Here is a 26,039-nt window from a genome sequence, read left to right as displayed (position 1 = left end):
TAAAGCATACTTTCAATAAACGGGAGACAAATTTTATTCAGTTATGAAGTGTTTTCTTTGTGTTGACATCTTTCGCGATGTTCTTACAGACGGGATTCACACACAACGTGTCTGCTAATGTCCGATTCGTGACCTGATGACTCATTTGAACAGAATCATTTTAACGACTGGTTAGAACAACTGATCTGTCCAACACTGAACTCATGAATCAGTTTATTAATTTACTCAGAACGCATCTGAAATGAGAACACAAGTGCTTACCCAATTAAGCAAGAGTGGGTAGTAAGAATTATTTTTAATTATCGACAGTATTTCAGCTTATTTCTGTTGACAATGTGTAGTAAAATAAATAGGCCTAGCCTACAATCATTTAGACAGGAGTGAGGTGAAACCAGAACAAAGTTGTTATTAGCTAGCTGATCATTTTTATTAAATTGCATATGGCAGAAAATTAAGACTTTGTTAATTTGTAATGCTACTTTTTAATATTGATATGATTATATACCAAAACAATGATCTGTAGTGTAAAAAATGTTTGGTAACTGTCAGATTACTATTGTATGTTTGACTGTTTTTTGTTTCCACTGCTACATTTTATTTATTTAAAGAAGTTTGATTACATTCTATTTTAGATTTGAAAGCACAATTGTTTTTTAAATAAATAAGAATTCAACACTTTACATTCATCTGTTATTTTGTCTTAGTTATGTTTAGTTAGTAAAGTCTGGTGCCTTTAGTCTCTTCAAGGAAGGTATAAGGTGGAAGATATACAGTTTATTATTAATTCAACAATAGTATCGGATCGGTATCGGGTATCGACAGATACACAAAGCCCAGGCATCGGTATCGGTATCGGGACTGAAAAAGTCGGATCGGTGCACCCCTAAAAATAAACATGTATTTCAAAATCTCACATCCTGCACCCTGATTGGGACATCCACAAATAAAAAAATTCACACAGGAATCTAATGACCGCTTATGACATGACCACAGTCAAGAAATTATTTTAGGCTTCTGTGCTAAAATGTGTAATGTCAAACAACTGGGGAAAAATTATATATAAATACTATAAAATTAAAAGATATTTCTTTTAAATGTATAGCGCAGATTTTTAATGAAGCAACAACATATAGGTAGGACAGAACAAGATATGCAATTAATATTCTTTCATTATGCAAAAGTATTATAATATGAAAGGCTCTAATACAGAGCGGTACAAAGCACATATGCGCATCCCGTGTGCAGAATGATGCGCTTGAAGCAACACAGAATTACATCGCACAGCGCTCCTATGCAGCAGTATATTGAGCATTTTCTTTTAACAGTTTTAAATTTCAGTGTGAAGAATGATTCATAACCATAGACTGTAAAAAAAAATGTGGATGTAGGCTCTGTGACGTCACCCATAAGATTCTGAAGAGCAATTTTGAAGAGTAAAGTCGGCCGTTGCCATCTTGGCAGTGTGTCACTCCCAGATAACTGAAAATGGGCAAAGAGGCGGGACATGGCTGGAGCTGAGGTGACGTGATGACTAACAGACAGCAGAATAAACTTAAAGGCTTTATATAATGTAAATGAAGGAGTTATAAAAAATATTCTCCCCCCTCACAGTTGTCATGAAGGGCAAAATTAGCCGTATAGACCAAAACCACAATTTGTACCAGGCTGTAAACATGTTTTTTTTTTTTCTGCTGTAAAGTTGGCCATTTTAACATGAGCTCAATGAGATTCTGCTCCCTTTTAAAGCCTGTCTCTAGCGGCCAGTAGATGAATTGCAGTTTAAGTCACTTCCGTATTAGCTTCAAGAGAAACTGGGGGAGGTTGCCGCTTGTTCATAACACTATTCTCCTTTGCAAAACCATAGACCTTTACTGAGGCACTAAAATAAGACTCAATTTAGTGGTATTTGTGAGCTGTTTAAGATGCGTGCGCGCTGCTTTTGCAAGGCTTTAAACACGAGCAAATTATACATTTTTGTGAAGATTCAGCACTGGCCTGGTCGTCTTTCACAAGCTAATTTAAGGTCATTTAAACGAGAATGCGCACGTTGATGATAATGCATAGACTGACATTGTGTGAAAATGTCGAGAGTGTAAAAATAAATGTGCCTCTTAAATATATAAATTGCCTACAGGTATTGATTTTTAACGCGTTGCATCAAATTGTTAGACAATAGATCAATGTATTGATCTATATCGATGTATTGTTACATCCCTAATTCAAAATATCTTGCTGTTTTAACCAGTTACAGTTATGGCCCAAAATTAATACTTGCCGACTGCCAGATGAACAGAGTAAATACTGCAGAGTTACTCGGCAGTTGCAGCATGATTGGCAGTTGGTAACCTACTTTAAACGCACGGTTACCTGACAAATATTTTTAAAGTAATCCTGACCCTCCATTTTCTACCACTCCAGATAGGGGTTATACTATATATATTTTTTTACATTTTATTCACTTACGAATATTTTAATTCCATTTCTGTGTGAAGTACTTTGAATTTCCACTGTGTATGAAATGTGCTATACAAATAAACTTGCCTTGCCTTGCCTAACCTGGTACTGGGCGCAGTCGGCAGTTGGTAACCTGATTAATAACTGCAATATTATATGGTTTAAATTGCAGTGTAAATGTGTAGTCACATTTACCGTTGTTCTGCAAACAATTCAATTGAATAGGAATCCAGGCAATTGGGAGCTTCAAGTGATGTGAGTTTGGGAGTTTCAGGTTGAACAGGCAGATTTTGCTAAGATTGGAAGTGACTTCTATGTGAGCGGGTGCTTCATGCATCACTACACTATTGACAATGCACCTTTTTAGCCTGCACAATTTCACAGAAATGTCACTAATGTGACCGCACCTTATAGGGTTAGTTCAATCACAAATGAAAAACCTGCCATCATTTACTCACCCTCCTGTTGTTCCAAACCCGTAAGAATTTCGTTCAGCTTCGAAACACAAATGAAGATATTTTAACGAAATCCGAGATTTCTGTCCCTCCATTGACAGCTACGCAACTACCACTTTGATTCTTCAAAAAAATTCAAAAATAGATAGTCAAACTAATCCATATGAATTGAGTGGTTTAGTCCAACTTTTCTGAACAGACTTTATACAATGAACAGATTTAAATAAGGGTTTTATTCACATATAAACATTCATCAACTCACACATCAGTTATGGTAAACAGAAGCTCAAGCATGTTCGCATGCTCGCAGTGCGAGAACCATTGCGATTCATTCTCGTGGTAAGCAGCACGATTGAGCTTCAGCAAGAACCAATGAGGTTTGTTCTCGCTCGTCAAGCAAGTACAGTTGAGCTTCTGTTTCAATCTGTTCATCATATAAAGTGAATGTGTCTCTTCAGAAAATTTGGACTAAACCACTCCATTCATAAGAATCAGTTTTACAATCTCTTTGTGTACTTGTTGAAGTGGTAGTTGCGTTTAAATGAAATGTAGAAATTTAAATGTCATTTAAAATATCTTCATTTGTGTTTTGAAAGATGAACGAAAGTCTTATGGGTTTGGAATGACATGAGGGTGAGTAATTGACGTTTTTGTTCATTTTTGGGTGAATTAACCCTTTAAGAAGGGTTAAAAAAAAGCAGAGACATTTCTGTTCCTCCATTAAAAGTCTATTCAACCAAAAAAAGAGAGAGCTGATTAATCCCCGAAGTCTTCTGAAGAGACACGATCACTTTATATGAGGATCAGATTTAATTTAGGCTTTTATTCACATATAAACATTGATCTGCGGCCTTGGGTGAATAGACGTTCAACAAATCAGATTTAATTAAATAGATCTTCACTTTGAATGAAAGTCTTGTGGGTTTGTAATGACATGAGGGTGAGTAAATGATGATAGAATTAGAATAGTTTGAACTAACCCTTTAACAAACTGCACAATTTGATGTTTCAGTCACATCTGTAGCACAAATGGTGCAGGATGCAACGTTTTATGCTTTGGGTTAGCAATTCAAACAATGCTAAGTATGCGCAAACCCCACTAATGCATAATGCAGATCATGGATATAGACAAGCGGAATGCATTTACATATTTAATGTGAGGAAGAGCTTTTTATTAGCAGAGAATCTCAGAATACAGTTGAGGTTAACAACAGTTTGCACAAGTGTCGATCTATGCGTCAACAGTATTGATCTGACAGAACTGAACTGAGCTGGACTTGACTTGTAATTTTTTTGCCAAACTGCTTTATAGATGAACTAATTTAATAATTGATTATCTTTACAACGGAACTGGATCAACACTGAACTGACTTCAGCTGAACAACAGCTGCAATGCATAATTTTCCTGTTAATATTGTAAAGCTGCTTTGAAACAATCTGTATTGTATAAAGCGCTGTATAAATAAAGGTGACTTGACCTGAAATGATCCAAAGTTAGTGCAGATAATTTATGAACACTCCATACCTAGTATTATCCTAAGTAATACTACACATTTCGACATCCAAGATCCTAATGTAATGTAATCTCTAAAGTCCATTGTTCTCTATTAAAAGCCATTGTTTTATTCAGAACAGGTAAGGGTTAAGTTACAAGTGCGGCCTACATTTCAAATCCAGTCACTTGATATAACCAGGGGTGGGAGGTATGAGTATGATACAAGCCATTACTGGCATATAAAGTTATTTTTGCGAGATATCCAAACAGTAAAAATGTGTTAGTTCTAAAAATGTTGTTGAGTTGATGTTGTAAGCAGTGTTGGGGGTAACACATTACAAGTAACTTGAGCTGTGCAATCAGATTACTTTTTTTCAAATAACTAGTACAGATTTCTTTTAAATTTTAAACTTTTCAAAGTTACTTTTTCAAATTAGTAACACAAGTTACTCTGTTCTTCTATTTATTAACTGACACCTATCGTGTCCCCATATTAAGAGATTACACTGTACAGATGTGAATTTGCGTTTCACTTTTTGTGTGAAAGGGCCTTTACATTTGCCAAAAATAGATTTTGGGGGGGGGGGGGGGGGGGGGGGTGTACAAGAAAGCCCAGATGAGATAAGTAATGCAAAAGTAACGTAATGCATCACTTTCCATAAAAAGTAATTAAGCAATGCAATGCAAATACTTTTAAATATAACTTTCTCCAGCACTGGTCGTAACTTCACACTTCTAAACATCTAAAGGGACCGTGTTCAAATGAAAAGGAAGAAACCCTGTGTTACCAGCAGTGCTAATAGGGTTGTTTGGTGTCAGCACAGCAGTTTGCAACCTCAGGCTAACATTCCACATCTGCTGACATTGTCGCCGTGGGTCTAACTAAAACAGAGAGCCATTGGGTTTGCTCAGCTGTGCGACAGGAAGCTTAACGCAACCCTCATTCTACTCTTCACCTCCTGTAAGGGGACTGGTTGTTTGTTCCCGTTCCCAGATTTGTGTTCCGGCCAGCCCGTTGTATTCTTACCTATCTCCTCACTTCCCCCATAAGAGCCTCTGTGCGCTTTTGATGTCATGATATTCTCGTCAGAAGGATAATTGCAGCTCTATTTTGGTTGCCTGTGCTTCCTCTTTCATTGCAAATGCATTGGTGGATGGGACACGGGATATAAACAGAGCTGTGTGGATACAGCCATGTGCCGGAGCTCTCAGATCTGGTTTATTCAGCCGAGCTCTGAGTAGAAATGAGGAACTGCGAGGGCATGAGACTTCTCTTTGGCGGTCACAGTGGCTTCTTCCTTTCTAAGAAGCACGTTAAGAAAATAAGCTGACTGGTTTCATTTACGCAAAACACAAATGATTAATTTTCAAGAGGCTTGGTTGTATTAAAGGTTTTTAAACTGCATTTTTCTGCTGAATACTGTATTAAAACATTCTGACAACACTGCATTGCTCAATCTGCAGTGGCATGGCAAAAGAAAATATGCTTTACCTGAGTTGTGAATATGTAGTCTGAATTTATTGTGATGAGAGGAAGGGTGAGAGAGAAAAAATACAGGCACTGCAAAATAGCTAATTCACTAAAAAAAACTTAATGGACAACTCCTTCAAATGTTATGATCTTATGAGCAGAGTTCTTTTTATTGTAACGCCCAAAATGAGTCACAAATAAACTCATTGATCTAAATGAATCAGTGTTTAATTCATGATTTATGTCTAGTATGCTTTTTTTGTTTAGTATGTTTATTACACACCCATTCCAAAGTTGGGGACGGCAAGTTTTTTAAATGTTTTTGCTCATCATATTTTTTTGTTTAAAAATATAATAAAAACTGTATGTTAGACTGTTGTGTAACTGTTGTGAAATATTATTACAATTTAAAATAACGGTTTTCTATTTGAATTTTAAAATGTAATTTATTCCTGTGATGGCAAAGCTGATTTTTCAGCATCATTCCAGTCTTCAGTGTCACATGATCCTTCCAAAATCATTCTAATATGTTGATATGGTGCTCTAGAAACGTTCTTTCATAAACTTTCAAATCATAAATGTTGAAAACAGTTGTGCTGCTTAATATTTTTGTGGAAACCATGACGCATTGTTTTTAGGATTCTTGAATGAATGGAAAGTACAAAAGAGAGGGTTCGTAACGACATGAAAACCTGGAAAAGTCATTGGATTTTAGGGCAATTTCCAGGCCTGGAAAAGTTTAGGGAAAATCATGGAAATTTGTTTCTCAAATTTATAGCAAACAAATAGCATTAATAGTTATTAATTTGTGTTAAGATATGCTATGATACATTTGAACATTGATTTTTATTCGTATTTTACATGTTATACATAGACTTTCATGGAACGCTATCGATATTCCCCTCAAAAGTAATGGAAATGTATTGGTAAAAATGTGTATGAAGCCTAAAAAAGGACAGCTTTTTATTTTTAAATAAAAATTTACATTATAAACTACAAAAAAAACTGTCACTTGATCTACTTAAACTTTCTTAACTCAAACTTTTGGAACTTTTTCTAAACTGTGGTATGTGATATATGGTATAACTTTGTTTCAATCAGTAATTTGATGCGTTCACATTCACAATACTAAACTCATTTAGGAATCATTGAGGAATTGGACTTTAAAATTCCTTTAGATTGTTATCCGTAGCTCTACCTATACAGAAAGTTTGTCTTTCAGCTGAGTAAGCTCTTAAGTGTAGCAATATAGTATTTATGCCTCACTTACTGGTGGTTAACTGCAGAGTTTTTGAATGAGTTTGTTTTGTATAGATTGTTTCCTTACACGGGCTGCTCTCTATGAGAAAAATATTCAAGGCATCAAAAAACCCAATTCATAATAAATCTGGTGCTTGGTTTTATTTGTGTAATAAAGATGAGGAAAAAGGCCTAAGTTTTTACAACGGCAATCAACTTTAAATAAAGTTTTCTCGAATACTTTATGAAAACTGTTGTTTTCCTGTATTGACAGGTTCTATCAGATCCGAGCCGGTGTGAAAGTGCCGCCACGGATCCCACAGAGGGTGGAAGCCAGTCTGCTGCATCCCATAGGTAATTATACTCATACACCTCAAATGAACATGCCACATTCAGTGAAATGGATAGTGGTATGGTTGATAATCAAGTGAGATGCCACGTTTTATTTTTCAACAAATTAAGTCTCTGTTTGAAGGGTCATGAAACCCTAAACCAAATTTAGTTATGTTATGAGTTATGCGAGTTAAACGTCATAGAAGTCAGTGTTACCATCTGTTAGTTTTGATTGTAGGAGAAAGCTAGTTAATTTAAAAAACTTTGTGCACTTTTTTTGCACTTGTGTCAACGTCACAGAATGTGACATTTTCTTGTACTATAGTACATTGATGACTCATCTGTGTCTCATAATTATTCATGAGACTGCGTGTCCTTAGAAGATGCCTTGCTTAATTATTCATGACAGTACACGTTAATTTCTTATGACAGGCGCTTCAAACAGTGAGATTGCATACAGTAAGTGAGAGATGCATTAAAGGATTAGTTCACTTCAAAATGGAACATTTCCTGATAATTTACTCACCCCCATCTCATCCAAGATGTTCATGTCTTTCTTTCTTCAGTCGAAAAGAAATTACGTTTTTTGAGGAAAACTTTCCAGGATTTTTCTCCACATAATGGATTTCAATTGCAACCAAGGTTCAAATCAATGCAGTTTCAAACCATCATTCATAAAAATAAAAATAAACATTTATATACTTTTTAACCTCAAATGTAGGGATATGCAATTTTCGATATGCGATACGATATTCGATATGCAACACGATATTGCTTTAAGTGTGTAAAATCTATTTAAATTATATTAAAAACAATTATTTAAAAACTGGCCAATTATTTAAAAACTGAGAATGATACCATTTATGTGCTTCACATTCTTTCTGGGAAAAGAAAGCATCGTTACAACTTCTGAAAAAATTCCCAGATCGTCTACTATTTCCGGTCAGAATTCGAAGTGCAGATCTATGCGCAATCTACATCAATTTCTATAAAACGTTAAAATATATGTTTCACTAGTGTAGGAAATGGCAAATGTAAATTATAATTGAATTTAATATTGAATTTAAATGATAATTTTGCCCCAAATGTTGCACATATGGTAAGGAAAATGTAAATTTAAATATAGAAATACATTAACATTTTACATATTGCAGCATTGCCATTTTGCATATTACATTTCAAATGGAAGCATTTGCTCCCGGAATGCTTTCATACCTCCAGAGATTTCTTTAGGCTGTATTTTTCATAGGGGTGCAGCTTAACTTCTCTTATGAGGGTTAAACGTCTAACCTCCCCTTTCCTAACACAGTTCTTAAAGATGTAGCCTTCGGCTCTCTTAATATCACATCAACGTTTACCTCAGAGCCCACAGTGATTGAGACAGTGGGTTGAAAGTATCTCTGCTTTGCTTGCACTTTAACAGGCTCTGTGTCTGTTGGAGTGTGTAATGTCTTTCACCCTGTGGGGTGGGGGGGGGGGGGGGGGGGGTTGAGTCAGATGTATGTATGAGTCAGATGTTTATTTTATTAAAAAAAAATTAGCTTTGTGTTTGAAAAGCATGTGTACTGTGGGTTGGCACCGATAACCGCTCGTTGCAAGATGCGCAAACACTAATAAAGTTTGATGTTGACACCATTGATGTCAAACTTTTATTGGTTAACTTTGTCACGCCATATTTGCATGTACACAAATAAGGCAGAAAGCAAGACAGAACGATTTAAAACTGTAAAAATTAGCTTTTTCCGTTAAGTCAACAGACCGTTTTTTTATAGGTTCACATGGAAGAGTAGCACATCTATCTGAGCTTTGTAAAGCTAATGTGTGTTTTCTCACAGGTTCAGATCTGGCTTTCCCAGCATCAGTTCAAGATGATGTGGTCTGCAGCAAAACCTTTCAGATCCTTTACAAAAACGAGGAGATTGTAGTCAACGATGTCCTCGTATTCAAAGTGATGTTGCTGCTAGATGCAAAGAAGGTGAGCGACTCTCGTGACTCGAACAACAGTCACATTATGGGTTCGGTGATTAAAATCTACCTCTGTATGCATCACTAGTGATAATGGTGATGGTATATTTTCCCCTGCAGGTGGAAGAGTCCTTAAATGAAATGGACTTTCAGCTGTCTTTGGACCTGTATTTCACCGATGGCGACTACTCGTACGTAGACGAATAACTGAATGCTATTTTCACATTTTACTGTTGCTCATATTTAGGGTTAGGGATTTGAACAAACAAAAAATATAAGTTTGTTTTTGTCTGTGTTCAGGCCCGAGGACCCTAGTTCTCTCCAGAGCATCAGCAGTCGGACGCTACGTTTGCACTTTAGCCTCCACAGAGGCATCCACCAGCACGTCAACGTCATGTTTGACTATTTCCACCTGTCTGTTATCTCTGCCACTATCCACGCATCACTGGTGGCCCTGCATCAACCTCTAATCAGGTCAGCAGTACACAGAGAACTGGACCTGCAGATCATAGTAGTCATTTTGAATATGTCACAAGTGAAGATAGTAGGTTGTGAGCTTTAAAGACTATTGTGCTTTCCAGGACAAACAAATATCTATGCTTTATACACATAGAACAATGCAAAATTAACTTTGTCATACTGGCCAATGTCAAAATATAATTTAAGACATACCATTCCAAAGGTTTGGTTCTGTAATATATCAATATTTTTTTATTCAGCAAGGACAAACTAAATGGATTAAAACTGACAGTTAAGACATGAATAGAAAGTAATTTCAAATAAAAATATTTTATATATCAAAGAATCCTGGAAATAAATGTATCACAGTTTTGACAGAAAGTATTTAGCAACACAAGTTCACAACTGTTTCCGATGTTGATAATAAGAAATGTTCTTTTGGAGGCCAAATCAGCATATGTGACCCATGCTGGCAAAATGAGTCGCAATGAACAAATGTTAAAAAATGAGTTTTTATTCTCTAAACCCCTTCCAAAAATGACTGAGCTACACCTGTTTGAAGTCAATAGAGTCAGCAATGTAGACTGGGTAAACCCAGCCTGATCTGCCGGCGATTTGATTTCGCCCTGCAACTCAGTCTGGAAACCTGTACATTAATTTCTTCTGCTTCTGTTACATGTTTGCTAGAACCAATCACAGACTGGCTTATCCACCTGGTGCGCTATTGGCGGATTTAACACGATGACTGATAGAGAAGCGATCACGCCTCTTGTGGTCTTATTGGTTGAAGGACTATCCAATTGCGTACAGGGTCTTTTGAATTATGCTCGTTTATCACGCCTTTTGTGCAGTAGAAAATACATAGCAGACTCCCCAGACCAATGTTCAATCTTAAATTGAGCTTGGTCTGGTGATAGCCAGACAATCAGCAATGTTAATTTTGAGATGAATCGAGTTCAATTTTTCTGAAGGTTCCGAAACAAATTCACCTAGCAACCATACCTTAATATCCCTGGTAATAACACCAAATTTGGCACACATCAAGTCAAAACCAAATATATATAGGATAAATATCTATTCAACCTTTTTTCTGTGATGCCACAATTGTTTGATTAACATTAATTAAACAGACGGGCTATATATTAAGACCTACTGTACCGCACAGATGTTTTATAATGTTACACATCAGATGTTTTTCCACAACAGCTAACCAAACGTTCATTTAAGACATAACAGATAATGTTTGCGGGAATACTCATAAAGACAGATATTTAGAAGTACTGTAAATTCTGTGTTTGTGTGTATATCAGGATCACGCGCTGTGAAAGGCGTCTTTGTGTGCAGTGCACAAATCGGATCTGTCAGTCAGCGTGAGTAAGATCGTTTTTTATGGACAAGGGAAAGGTACTCCTCTCAGAAAACTTTTAGATGTTTAATTGCTATTTGGAGCATTGGGATCGCTAGACGAGGGCTTAATTAACTAATTTTTGTGTGAACCCCAAAATCAACATTTTTTGCCAGCACGGGTCACATATCAGAATGATTTCTGAAGGATCATGTGATACTGAAGACTAGAGTTATGATTCTGAAAATTCAGCTTTGCCATCACAGAAATAAATGACATTATATTGAAATGGCAAACAGAACATATTTAAATAAAAAAATAATTTGTAACATTTCACAATATTATTGTTTTTGCTGTATTTTTGATCAAATAATAACAGTTTTGGTAAGCAGAAGAGATTTCTTACAAAAACATTAAAACATCTTACTGACCCCACGCTATTGAACTTGAGTGTATTTTTCAGTTATTTAAACAAAACATCTTTTCATTGACAAACAAAAATACTTTCAAAAGGTGCACTTTTTGGTTATTGTGTTTTTTTTTTTTTTAAATCAGTAGAAATGCGTGTGCTGAATTTGACTGTCAGTGTTTGTCCCCTCAGTTTCCCACGGCCAGTAAAAAGCACCTGGCTGAATCGTAACGCTCCGGCACAGAGCAAAGACTCTCTCATCCCACCACTGGAATCTGTGGTGTTTGGCACCACCTACGTCAAGCAGCTGTCACCAGATGTAAGAATACAAGCGCGCGCACACACACACACACACACACACACACACACACTCACACACAAATATCCTTACTCGCCTGAATCAACCTAGTATGCAAGAATTTTTTTTTATAATACACTCCTTTTATGTATTAACTTTCCCTTGAGCCTTTGATATATAAAAGTTCATGGTGATATAAGAATATCCTGTTAGTTTCAGAGCTGAAAACATCCTTGTTAGTCAAAGAAAAGCTTTTATTGACACCAGGCCCAGAAAACGAGAGATCTCGGAATATGTCGACCACTGACGTAATAGGATGCAGAAGCACCGCCTCAAGCCCGCCCACCGACTCGTGGAGTTAAACGGGTTGCGCTACCGAGCAATAAACATGACGGTTCCAGCTCACGTGCGTAAGACATTGCGCGTTTGTTCGCTTCATTTCACAGCAGAATCGATTGTAAACAATATGCAGGTCGAGACTGGATTTGCAGACATATTGAGTTTAAAACACAATGCTGTGCCTTCTATATTGGATCCGACAGGAACGGTGCAACACACACTTATGTGAGTAAAACATGTTTTTAACATGTGTTAGTATTGCATTGTTACAGATCGTTTGATATCTATTGATTACATACCTTAGCACACGATCACGGGCTGGAGAATCCTCTATTTGAAGTGTTATTGCTTCATTCGTGATCATACTCTGACTTATAACATTATGGGCCAGGGCTCGGACTTGACTTTTTTAAAAGCCCAACGTCCCCGGGGCTATGTTTTTCAGCCTGCCGACGGGCTATCTTAAATAGTGAAATAACATTCCTTTCTTGCGCACGTGTGTATGTGTACGTTTCGCGGTTATATTCACTGATCGAGCGACAACATTCCAATCAATTGCGGGTGGATGAGAGATGAATCTTTGTGTTTGTTTGATAAAGATATTTTGCGAGTCCTGTGAGCGATTTCCCCAGACGCTTTCAAAACAATCCCCACATGTACTGAGGGAGCTGAAGCTCATTAAATATGCAATTCTTATCCAATCCTAGCCGTGGGCGTTTACTTCCAAGTCTTCAGTGCGGCACGCCCATCAAAACCGACCGTTTTTCAGAGAGCCTCAAAACCAAGGCAGAAAATAGCCTATTACTTATTCATTATGGTGTTTCTGAATGTAAAAACCACGCAAACGTCATAAGTTGACCTCAGACAACAGTATAATTTTTTTTTTAAAAGCCAGTTCATGACACCTTTAATTTTACAGGTTTCATTGACTTCAAATGGTCTTTTTTTTTCTTCTTTTGTTTTGGCAAATAATAAGTGCAGTGTCCTTCGTTGTAAGCCAATTAGTTAAACAATTAATCAAACAACTTTGCTGACATTGCATTTGAAAAGCAAAGTACAGAGGCAGTGATTTTTCTCATGAGATCTGAGAGCTTTAAGGCTGTCCATAAATAGACATCATTATGTAACTAAAAAGGCTTGTGAGGTATAAGAGATGTGATTTTTACATTGCAACAATTCTCTTTAGACCCCAGTCACATTAGGCTGCCATGTATGTGCCTGGGGGACTATAGTGAGCTCTAGAGTTCACTAAAAAGTTTTACACCTATCAAGCATGACAGGTGAAGTGAATAACACTGATTATTTCTTCATCATGGCACCTGCTAGTGGGTGGGAGCAAGGCACCAAGTGAACATTTTGTGCTCAAAGTTGATAGAAGCAGGAAAAATGGGCAAGCGTAAGGATTTGCGCTTAGAAAGCTAAGCACCAACAGTGGGCACGTGAGCATCAGAACTGGACCACGGAGCAATGGAAGAAGGTGGCCTGGTCGAATTAATCAAGTTTTATTTTACATCACGTGGATGGCCAGGTGCATGTGCGTTGCTTACCTGGGGAACACATGGTACCAGGATGCACTATGGGAAGAAGAAGGCAAGCCGGCGAAGGCAGTGTGATGCTTTTGGACAATGTTCTGCTGGGAAACCTCGGGTCCTGCCATCCATGTGAATGTTACTTTGACACATACCACCTACCTAAGCATTGTTGCAGACCATGTACATTGTACACCGTTTCATGAAATTGGTATTCCCTGGTGGCCTCTTTCAGCAGGATAATGCGCTCTGCCACAAAGCAAAAATGGTTCAGGAATGGTTTCAGGAGCACGACAATGAGTTTGAGGTGTTGACTTGGCCTCCAAATTCCCCAGATCTCAATCGAGCATCTGTGGGATGTGCTGCTGAACAAACAAGTCTGATTCATGGAGCCCCCACTTCGCAACTTACAGGACTTAAAGGATCTGCTGCTAACATCTTAGTGCCAGATACCACAGCACACCTTCAGGGGTCTAGTGGAGTCCATGCCTCGACGGGACACGGCTGTTTTGGTAGCAAAAGGGGGACCAACACAATATTAAGTGTTAAGTCATAATGTTATGCCTGATCGGTGTAAACCTTCATTGAATAGAAAACCCATCTCAAATGTAATAGATTGAATCTCTAAGGGGAACTGGCTTTGATCACAGTGCAAAAACTCTTAATGCTCCTGCTTTTCATTCTACGTTCAGTAATTCATCAAGCCCTGTTTTATGATTTGCAGGGCAAAACCTTTCTGGTATCGGATCAGTGCCTACAGCATGCCTTCAGCCTCCACCAGAACATGTGTGCCAGCTTGCTGCAGGCGTATCAAGGCCTGTTCTGTTACTTAACCTCCCTGACCAAGAATCTGCCCGCATCGCAGCGCATGGAGCTAGGTATGTAGTCCCATCAGAACTGAACGAATAAAAATGTTGTTTCCAACCTGAGTTGGAAGACTGAAATTTATTTATTTTACAAAATTTTTACACTGCACTTCAATCATTGACCCTGTATAAGGTGTTTTGGTAACCAATTGACACGTTTTGCTTAAATATTTCAGAAGGGTGTTATTTTAACCAAACCTTCATTACTAAACCCAGTTTAACCGCTGAGCTTCACTATGTGTATGTGTGAGCAATATACACTACCATCCAAATGTTTGGGGACTAACATTTTTCAAAAAATATTAACATTATTATTCAGCTGGGATGCATTAAATTGATCACAAGTGTATGTCACAATTCTGACTTTTTTCAGATTTGATAAACGCGCAATTCTTTTAAATTGTTTTATTCCATGGCGGAAACAAGCTTCCATAATCACAGGAATAAATTGCATTTTAAAATATATGAATATATAAATTGTAATATTTTATTTCTCAATATTACAGTTTTTACTTTATTTTTTATTTGATTTAATGCAGCCTTGGTGAGCATAAGAGACTTATTTAAAAAAAAAACATTGGGAAATATTAATGACCCGAAACAGAAGACCAGAAGAAAATTGTCTGGTAGAAATTGTACATTATTTGAAACAACTAGAGATAAAAAGTCTAGCATTATTATTGTCACAACGGAACACTTGGAAGCACCTTCAGAGAAGCTTGTTGAAAACCCTGGGACTAATTCGTTTCAGGAGTTATGGAATCATTGCTCCTTATTAATTGTTTATTGTGATTTTTATTTAATTTTGTTTCAATATATGTGGTTATATTTAAACTTGTATATGCTAATTTTATTCTTGTTTTTTGTCTACTTCTACTGTCTATATATATGTTGTTGTTTTTGTTGTATATGCATTGGATTATTTTCCTTCATGTATTAATTTTTTATTTATGTTTTTAAATTTCATCAGAGCCCATCACTGAATACTCACTCACTTATACTAATGCACCCACTCACTTCTTAGAGACTCAGGAAGAGCTGCTGTTCTGGACATTTACCTTTTTAATGTCTTGTTTACCTGCGGATTGTTAGCGTTTCTAATTAGCCTTTGTCCCTCATTTGTGCCTCTGCCCTCTTTCTTATATATGTGTCAGCAAGCAGATCCTTTTATCTCCCGTTTTGTTTTTGTCTTTAATACAAATCCCTTCAGAACTTTCACTGTAAAGCTTCACTCACTCACTCACTCACTCACTCACTCACTCACTCACTCAAAGCTAAACTACTCACCCTTTGCTGCTTCTGACCGAATGTATCTCGTGACTAAACTTGCATGTATTTAAGGGTTAATTTTAAGCTCAAACAGCAAAAGGGGAGAGTGAAAGTTTTAAACGTGCCTATATGTGCAATCCCACCACTAGCCAAGCCCAGCATGCAGGTCCTTTATGAACGAGTTCTCAGAAGACCTTATCCTCCAGGCCAAAGGCACGTCTACATAGGTATGTCCCTACAAAACCGACCCTCAGCTCCACACGCCTCTTGCCTTTCATTTGTGTCTTTTTTTTAGCTCTATTTCTTTCTTCTGTTCCCCCTAAATTGGACATTTGTCAATGACAAGTGTCCTTCTGTGAGGGAGTTCTTAGCTCAGCTTAGTCCTTTTTTCCCTTTAGCAGTATCTTAGATCTCAGGCTGACTTTGGATCAGTCTAATTTCTTGAACATTGCTGTATTCTTTGTCCTCTGACTCCTACTTCCTGTGCTGTTGTTCCTCTAGCTCCCTCTCATGTGCTGTCAATCACAGGCTCTTCAGACAGACCCTTGTCTCTCATTCACTCCATACTGCAGCTGTAGAAACAACATTTTCACTCGGCTGTCTTTTTTTTAATTCTTTGTTTTAGAGAAACTTGATGTGGAGGCCCGACTTAATGAGCTTTGTGAACAAGTCAAGGTATGTCATGATTATCAAGCGAAGTTAGTATCATAGTTTAGCACTTTCAATATAATTATTATTATTTTCATTCTGTTTTACATTATTTACATGTAAAGAAACATAGTTATGGAGCCCCCTAGTGACCCTTGGCCCTCTGGTTACTACTGTTTTACATGATTTAACTTCTGCATTTAATGTAAACTTTGTGTTTTACTGATTCCATGCTTATCATGAACTTATTGTGAATAATCATGTGTTTTGGTTTGCATCCATACATTTTTCAAGTGTATATATAGTTCACTAATAATTAAACCCATAATTTGTTAACACTTTTTTTTACAGTCCTTGTTACATGTACTTACCATAGTTATAACAGTAAATTATTCATAATTACAATTAACTAACCTTAAACCAAACCCTATCTCTATAGAAAGTACATGTAGTTAATTAAATGAACTGGCTTTAAAAAAAAAATTATACTGTTGTCTAAGGTCAACTTATGACGTTTGCATGGTTTTTACATTCAAAAACATCATAATGAATAAGTAATAGGCTATTTTCTACCCTGGTTTTGAGCCTAGCTCTTGGAACGCTCGGTTTTTATGGACGTGACGCATTGAAGACTTGGAAGTAAACTCCCACTGCTATGATTGGATAACAGTTGTGCATATTATAATGAGCTTCAACTCCCCCGTCAGTACATGTGGGAATTGTTTTGAAAAACGTGTGGAAAAACGGCAACCGGAATGATTCGCCCACAGGGCTCACAATATATCAAAATATTATATTAATTGGAATGTTATTTTTTTATTACTTGGCCCGCCCGATCCATGGATATAACCACGAACCGCATCACTAACACACACAAGCATCTTCACTGCAGCGATTGTATTTTTCCTTCAGATAACAAGTCAAGAGAGTGGACAACGCACATCAAGAAAGGAATGTTATTTCACTATTTAAGATGATGCGTAGGCCGGTGAAACGTTTTGGTAGCCCGTCTGGGAAAACGAGTTAATGTTAATCCCGGGACGTCAGGCTTTGTGAGCCCTGGCCCATACATGTTCTAGTCTGATCCAGAATCGCAGGACAATGAACCAACAACACCTCAAATACAAAGGATACTCCAGCCTGTGACAGCGTGGTATTTTATGTTTAGTTAGACACGTACACATAATCAGTAGATATCAAACTATCCGTAACGATGCAATACTATCACATATAAAAGAGATGTTTTACTTGCATAAGTGTGTTGCATCACTCCTGTCGGATTCAGTGTAGAAGGCACAGTATCTTTTTTTTAATCTTATCCTGTCTGCAAATCCAGTCTCTTGTTTATAAACGAATCCACAGTGAAATGATGCGAACCAACGCGCAATGTGTCCATGCATTCCTAATATTGGAATCCGAATTAAGTTTATGCAGCATGTTTATTGCTTGGAAGTTCGATCCGGTTTCGCTTCACGTAGGCCTGTTATTTCTCTATAACATGTTAGGTGCGAGTTGGTGGGCGGAGCTACAGAATCAGGTGTTGGTCTTCAGTTAAAGCAACGTTTCACTGCACTCTTGACGTCACAGGGAAGAATCGATCGTTTGCTCAGCCAGCTGTCACTAAAAGCTTTTATTTGACTAACAAGGAAGTTTTCAGCTCTGAAACTTACAGGATATTCTTATATTACGATGACATTTTATATATCAAAAGCTCAAGGGAAAGTTGATTTCTCAATTCATGACCCCTTTAATTACTCAGTACTTACATATATAATTACACTAACAATGACACCTTAAAGGGGTTGTTCCATGTTTTTTTTCTAGGCTTGGTTGTGTTTATGGGGCGCAGTATAACATGTCTTAAAACTTCTTTTTTTTTTTTTTTAAATGCCGTATTTTTCTTATATTTTACCTTTATTCCACACCGCTGTCTCCACTGTCCTTTGTACGGCTCGTTTGCTTCCTGCTTCTATGAAGCCCTTAGATTGGTTAGATGGCCAAATGTAGTTTGTAGTTCTGCAACAGCTCTCTCTCTTTCGTAATGACTGCGATGTGGCCTCGCCCACTTTGTTGCGTGTTCGCGGGGGCAGTGTTTATGTTAATAGCAAGGGTTTATGATGTCACCAACCCGGGAAGAAGCTTGTTGTAGTCCAAACCGGCCGTTTTTGTAGGCAATAAACTGCCATAACTTTAAAAGACAATATCTCCGTTTGCATTGAACTTTCAGCGCTGTAACTTTGCAGATACTGTTTATGCTCAAGCAGCAACATAACACACTAACTAAAGTTTAAAAAGTGAAATCGCATGCAACCACCCCTTTAAATAAAGGGTAACACAATTTATTTTAAGGTGATGTAGTTACATTGTACTTGCTCAAATAAGTACCGAGTAATATTAATTAATTAACTGCATGTACTTTCTATAGAGTTAGGGTTTGGTTTAGGGTTGGTTACTTGTAATTATGCATAATTTACTGTTATTACTATAGTAAGTACATGTTGTAACGTGTAACTACATCATCTTAAAATAAAGTGTTACCAATATTTTTTGTTGAATTGCACCATAAGTTTACTGGTGCTTCATGATGGTTTATTGCAGTCTTTTATATATGTTTGTGTATGTGATCTTGCAGCAAAGGGCAGAGACCCCAGATGAGTTGGCTGAACTGGTGAACATGAATTTGGCGCAGCTATGCTCTCTGCTTATGGCATTGTGGGGGAGTTTCCTTGAAGTGGTGTCACTGAATGAGCGTGTATCTGCGCTGTTGGCCCAGGAGCACCACACGCTACGGGTGAGCTCTGAGATTACTTCTATCATTTGCATATTATATTTGCATACTTGCTGTTATGCTTTGCATTTTTGCATTATATACTAAAACATTTTATAACACAAAGATGCATGAAATTGATGTTGCATAGTTAGAAGTGTTTGTGCTAGTATATTTCTGGCTTTACTTATCTTGTATTTACAATTTTTAGGTGCAAAGATTTGCAGAAGCTTTCTTTTGTCTTGAACACCCAAGACAGAGTGCACTGGCCTATCAGGAACTGCAGTATGTCTTAAAATATCATTACTGTAATGTAGTTATTTAGCACAAAGAGATGATGTCAGTTCTCATGAGAATTCAAATGAACTACTTTATTTAACAGTGCTCACAGTCACCAACAGATGACCACAGCTATCAAGAACTCTTCCTACTTTCTGTCCTTACCACCTCTTCCTGTTGAATGTGCTGATCTTGATGGGGATGTGAACTCCCTACCAATCATCTTTGAGGACAGATATTTAGAATCTATTACTGAAGGTATGTTTAAAGGCACTCCTTGATCGATTACAAGATAATCTTTGATTATCATTTTAGCTATGAGCTCATAAGAAAAAACAGTGCACAGTGTGTGGCTTTTAATTGTAAAATGTACAGTATTCTGGGAAAATGTGGAGAAATTATTAGACTCATATTGCACTTTTTTACAATTATTGTCCGATAAAATGCTTTCTACAATGAGAAAGGTGCACCACCTAAGTTATTTAATACCACATGTGTCTTGCTTACATTTTTGATCACCTGTTCTTAAAGTGCCTCAATTATGGAAGTTTTCAAGTATACTTTTGCTAGTCTAAACAAACAAAGGCAGGGCTACCTTCCTGCTAAATTTAGCTCCAACCTTAAATCCTGAAGACCTTGATTAGCTGTGTTTAATTGGGGTTGTAGCTAAATTCTGCAGGACCGTGGCCCTCCATGAGTAGGAATGGACACCACTGAACTAAAGGCTATAAACAAAGGGTAAAAAAGGGATGAGACCTTTTGATCGTTCAAATCCATTTTATGCTAGTTCATGATGTCTTTAGAATACACTGGGTGTGGAATAGTGGTTAAATATATGTTTGGTAATGAAAAGCTTAGTTTCAGACCCTTCATGGGGCATTTCAGGAATTATCAGCATTATGTCCTTAATCTCAAATAGCACCAGTGGAACAGTACCTGTATTAAATGTACAGTAGGCACTTAATATGTCTGCCAAACGTCTACTTGCTATAAAACTATATTGTTTTTACCCTGAAGATCGTGATGGTCCATGGCTTGGTCTCCACAACACTAGAAGTGGCTCTATGTCCTCTAAAGCAGACAGGTCCAACTCAAAAGACTGCATTGCTAGTGGATTGGGAGCCCTTGGTCCATGCACCGATAAACAGCAAGCTGCCCTCGCCACCACTTGGCCTGAACAAAATGAGCCTCCCATCAAATCCAAAGCCAAATCCATCAAGCTGAAGAAGAATGCCAAGACTGAAAATTCAAAGAAGTTAATCAGGCAGACCTCGAAAGACTCTGTGGTCCTCACAGGCTACAAGAACTTGAAGGTTCCTCACGGCGAACCGACAACCAAGTCCAAAGAAGTTGATGTTCAGTGCAATCCGAAAGATAATCTGGATGATATAGGCAAATGCGTCCTCCAAAATGAAACCGCAACCACGCATTGTGCTCAGAGTGCTAAAGACTGCAGCACAAGTGCCATTCAAGGCAATGTCAGTGTCCAGAGCGACAGCTTTTCCGGTCTTTTGAGTTTGCAAATGCAGGCTAGGCCCCAGGCAGGTACTGGAGCAGAAGCCGCACAGAGTGCAGCTGCCAGAGTTGATTTGACACATCCACCTGCTGGGCTCAGACATATTGATGTTAAACCAAGCGACAAGGACCCCTACCAGGGCGATAAGGTCACCATTCTCTTACCGCACCACTCAGATCTAACCGCCAGGAGGGATGTTCCAGAGATCACACAGACCAATTTCTCTGAGTTCAAGAGTCGAGTTGGGGATGGTGCCACATTCGTCGGAACTTGTGGAGCCGCACTGAGAAGTGATTGTGTTCCTCAAGCCTCCTCCAGGCTCTCAGACTCAGGAATCGAGAGCGAGCCCAGCTCTGCGACACAGCTAGCACCGGTTTCTCCATCTCCTTTTGCTTCTTCTGGCCTCGAGGCACCTACAGAGCTTATTCCACAGAGCACCCACCAGAGACCACCGCCGCTCAGCCCTGCCTCTAGAGGAACCACTGCGTTGGAGGGCCTAAATCCAGAGAGCACCAGCGGCATCAGCGGAGTCCAGTCTTCCCTTACCTCCATTAACTCCCTCCCCTCGGATGATGAGGTGGAGACAGAGGACACTAGCAGGAAGTCCAGCATCCTGGTGCAGGAACAGAGTCTCATCTTTTCTGGAGAGTCTCACAGCCTCCTGCAATCGAGCACTAGAGTTTTGGCTCAACAAAAAGCCTCCGTCAGTCATGGAGATGGGCCTGTGTCTCACAATGAACACTCTGCTCTCCAGTCCCTCTGTGAAACTGCTGCTTCTGACGGGCCGACGGGATCTACTGAGACAGAATTTCCAGTTGGTGTAGGTATGGGGCCAGAAGCATGTAGTGAGCCTCAGACGGCCGCCCAGTCCAGTACATCAGTCACTAGCAGCACGGACCTGGTGAAGAAAGGTTTTGTGGAGAACTATTTTGGCTCTCGCTCTAGCACTGATATATCTGAGATCAGCCCACTGGAGACTACAGCCGTGACACTGGGGATTCAGACTTGCCCCAATGCTAATGACGAAGAAGATGAGGAGGAGGAGCAGGAAAGTGAAATGATTGAGAACGGTTACTATGAGGAGACAGATGGGCTGGTTTATGTTAATGGACTCCCAGGGGAAGAAGGGAGGTGTGAGGACGGGGGAGCCGAGGGAAGAACCGTTTTTTATGATCACCTGGGTTTGGAACAGCTCCAGGAAACGTACATCCCCTCAGCCGGCCAGCAGACACGGCCTCCTGGACCAGCTCCAACCAGCAACAACCTGTGCTGGTACAATGGTGCCCCTACTGCTCAGATGACAGCGTGAGTTTTTCTTTTTTTTTTCTCCCCCTTTATTTTTGCAGTTTGCCTTGCACAACGGAAGATTGCCCATGTTAACGTTCTTTATACATGATTCTCCTTTTTTTAATGTGTGATTCATCAGTGTTCCAAAATGTATTTATTTTTCTCAGTTTTCTTAATATATTTTAAAATGTAATTCATTTCCTGTTTTGGTTGAATTTCCAGTCTTTAGTGTCACATGGTCCTTCAGAAATCATTCTAATATGCTGATTTGGTGGTAACCATTAGCTATTTTTGGCTTCTTTTTTTTTAGGCCACTCTTCTTGGTAACCTCTTGTAACTGCCTTTATAAAATATTTGCAGTAATTAAACATGTTGCAATAATTTAATGCAAATTAACATAATAAATTACAACAGTAATGGCAAATTTGGATAAATCAAATGCTGTTAAAGCAATGAGTTTAAGTTTGGATTCTGGTACTCCAAGATATTTTTTGGAAGTACACTGCCATTCAAACTTTTTTGATTGGTATGTTTAAAAAAAAAAAAGTTTATTTTATGTCTTTTATGCTCACCAAGCCTGCATTTATTTGATTAAATATACAAAAAAAAAGAACATTAATATTGTGAAATGTTGTTAAAATGTAAAATAAATATTTTCTTAATATTTTGTGTTTTTTTTTTTTGTGATAAAAAGCTGAATTTTCAGCATCATTAATCCAGTAATCAGTGTCACATGATCCTTCAGAAATCATTTTAATATGCTGATATGCTGCTCAAGAAAGTTTATTTAAGATTATTATCAATGTTGAAAACAGTAAAACATGTTTTTCAGGATTCTTTGAGGAATAGAACGTTCAAAAGAACAGCATTTATTTTAAATATAATCTTTTGTAACATTATAAAAGTCACTTTTGATCAATTTAATGCATCCTTGCTGAATAAATGTATTAATTTATCAAGTTATTTCCCCCCAAAAAATAATAAATAAATTCTTACTGACCTAAAACTTTTGAACGGTAGTACAATGTTGCAAAAGGTTCCTATTTCAGATAAATACTGTTCTTTTGAACTTTCTATTCATCAAAGAATCCTAATAAAAAAGTGTACACAACTGTTTTCAACATTTATAATAATCATAAATGTTTCATCATATTGGAATGATTTCTGAAGGATCATGTGACACTGAAGACTGGAGTAGTGATGCTGAATATTCAGCTTTGCATCACAGAAATAAATTACATTTTAAAATATTTTCAAATAGAAAAGTTATTTTACATTTTAATAATATTTCACAATATTACTGTTTTTCTGTATTTTTTATAAAATAAATGCAGCCTTGGTGAGCATAAGAGACTTAAAAGAGACTTAAAACATGAAAAATATCACCAATCAAAAAACATTTGAACAGCAGTGTACATTAAAAGAAGTAGTATTAAAAGGAGTTTGTGCTTCTTATGCATAATAATTAGAAACTGTGGATTGCAGATGCATGAGCTAATACCTGTGTGTGAATCTTTAGGTTTGTCCAAGCAAAAGAGGAGTTAAAGCAACTAAAGTTGCCAGGGTTCCTGTACAGTGAGGTGGCAGATCTGGCATCCACTGTGCCATATTTCAGCATGGATGAGGATGAAAATTGTGATGAAGGCATACACCTCATAGTGTGTGTACACGGCCTGGATGGTAAGCAGTCACACTCTTCTGTTTCTTTAAATTGAATAAGCCCACATTAACAGATTCGCATTGATTTTTCTTTTAATAAAAAAATCTTTCTTTAGGTAACAGTGCAGATCTGCGTCTAGTGAAGACTTATCTGGAGCTTGGATTACCTGGTGCTCGTATAGATTTCCTAATGTCCGAGCGCAATCAGGTAAACCGTCCTATGGACGAGCACTAGGTTTGATGGGAGGTTTAGAGAGTGAATATCATAAATATTTTATTAATACTAAATACATACTTTTAAAAAAGAAAAACTTATGTTGACTTGTAAAAAAAAAAAGGAACATTATTAACGGTTAAAATGTGATGTTTTACAACTTTAACCTTTATTTTCTTTGGTTTTTATTCAAGAATGACACATTTGCAGATTTTGAGTCAATGACGGACAGACTTTTGGATGAAATAGTGCAGTACATTCAAATCTACAACCTCACCGTTTCCAAGATAAGGTAAGATATTTTCCTCAAAGATCTAGTAAAACTCAGATATGAGAAATCATTGCAGTATTTTTAGAGATCTACAAACATAATTTCAACTTCAAGATTTTTTTTTTTCCTTAAGTTTCCATAAAAACATTTTTCAATTACCATATTGATTGATTTACAAGGCTTTTTTAATACCTTTTTGAGGGAATTTGTTTAGTATGTGACAGTGTTGCCTATTTATTTGAAGTATTTCCATTGAATAATTTAAATATTATTTCAAAACGCTAGACTAAAATTCACCACAGGGCCACTTTTGAAATACCTGAATTTTTGACCCTGTCCCAAAATATTCCCTCAGCCCTTTCTGTGATCTTCCAATACTGTGTGGTCTGAATCAATATTCATCATGGGTACATTCTGGCCTCAAAGGGGGTGCACTTGCGCAAAATTTTGCACTATAAAATGACAAATGAGACCCTGGGGTCTTTTGGGTTTTACAGACATGGAGGTCAATCCAAGTGTTCCATTTTTGTTGATTGCTTAGACAAGCTCATATTTCTAAACTCAGATCTAAAACGCATCTAGCCTTAGGATGACCGAATCATTTTTCCATTTTCTTTCTCAGTTTTGTGGGTCACTCGCTGGGAAATCTGATTGTACGCTCTGTGCTGACGCGGCCCAGGTTTAAGTGTTATCTTAGCAGACTCCACACGTTTCTATCTCTGTCTGGACCTCATCTCGGCACGCTGTACAACAGCTCGGCTCTTGTCAATACCGGTAACTCGCGGTCATAAACTCTGATTTCTGAAGACAGTAATTTATGAACCATTCATTGTTAAACTGGACCACTTTAATTTTTCCTCTCTGTCAGGGTTGTGGTTTATGCAGAAGTGGAAAAAATCTGGCTCTCTGCTGCAGCTGACCTGTCGTGACCACTCAGACCCACGCCAGACTTTCCTCTATAAGCTAAGCAAGAAAGCAGGTGAGTGTGACATCATTGTGGTTTCACAAAGTCAATGCTAGTTTGGGTTTCTCCATATCCAATCCCTCAAACTCTGTTTCAGGTCTTCAGTTCTTTAAGAATGTGGTGCTGGTGGGGTCCCTTCAGGACCGATATGTCCCCTATCACTCTGCCCGAATCGAGATGTGCAAAACAGCCTTAAAGGATAAACAGACTGGTGAGAATTAAAGAAATATTCCCTATATTTAAAAAAAATATATATTTTTTTTTTTTCCTCATCATTTATTCACACTCACGTCATTCCAAAACAGCATGACTCTACCATTCAAATGTTAGGGTCAGTAAGATTTTTTTTCTTTAAGAAATTAATATCAGCAAGGACGCATCAAATTGGTCAAAAGTGACAGTAAAGACTTTATAATGTTACTTTTTTTTATTATATACATGTAGGTTATTTGGCAAAAAGCAAAATTGAAGTGTACATTTTGTGCTAAAATTCAAACATTTCTATTTC

General features: G+C 37.6%; 1 protein-coding gene across 2 annotated transcripts in view; it reads left to right on the top strand.

The window, feature by feature from the left end:
• Positions 1-26,039, top strand: part of fam135a (family with sequence similarity 135 member A) — a 35,456-nt gene that overhangs the window by 4,815 nt on the left and 4,602 nt on the right. The window contains exons 4-21 of one of the 2 annotated variants that reach the window (XM_079843074.1): positions 7,389-7,468; positions 9,283-9,422; positions 9,533-9,603; positions 9,713-9,886; positions 11,818-11,944; positions 14,516-14,669; positions 16,076-16,153; positions 16,552-16,601; positions 19,207-19,365; positions 19,553-19,626; positions 19,724-19,878; positions 20,638-22,441; positions 23,943-24,103; positions 24,199-24,290; positions 24,491-24,588; positions 25,190-25,341; positions 25,436-25,546; positions 25,629-25,742. In XM_079843074.1, coding sequence (XP_079699200.1) covers positions 7,389-7,468; positions 9,283-9,422; positions 9,533-9,603; positions 9,713-9,886; positions 11,818-11,944; positions 14,516-14,669; positions 16,076-16,153; positions 16,552-16,601; positions 19,207-19,365; positions 19,553-19,626; positions 19,724-19,878; positions 20,638-22,441; positions 23,943-24,103; positions 24,199-24,290; positions 24,491-24,588; positions 25,190-25,341; positions 25,436-25,546; positions 25,629-25,742 — 3,794 coding nt within the window. The remainder of the gene's footprint in view (positions 1-7,388; positions 7,469-9,282; positions 9,423-9,532; positions 9,604-9,712; positions 9,887-11,817; positions 11,945-14,515; positions 14,670-16,075; positions 16,154-16,551; positions 16,602-19,206; positions 19,366-19,552; positions 19,627-19,723; positions 19,879-20,637; positions 22,442-23,942; positions 24,104-24,198; positions 24,291-24,490; positions 24,589-25,189; positions 25,342-25,435; positions 25,547-25,628; positions 25,743-26,039) is intronic. The other variant, XM_079843075.1, reaches the window with a different exon arrangement.

Source organism: Gobio gobio, assembly GCF_949357685.1.
Source record: "Gobio gobio genome assembly, chromosome: 18".
NCBI lineage: Eukaryota > Metazoa > Chordata > Actinopteri > Cypriniformes > Gobionidae > Gobio > Gobio gobio.
The sequence above is the reverse complement of the archived record's forward strand: the minus strand, read 5'-3'. Positions and strand labels throughout refer to the sequence as shown.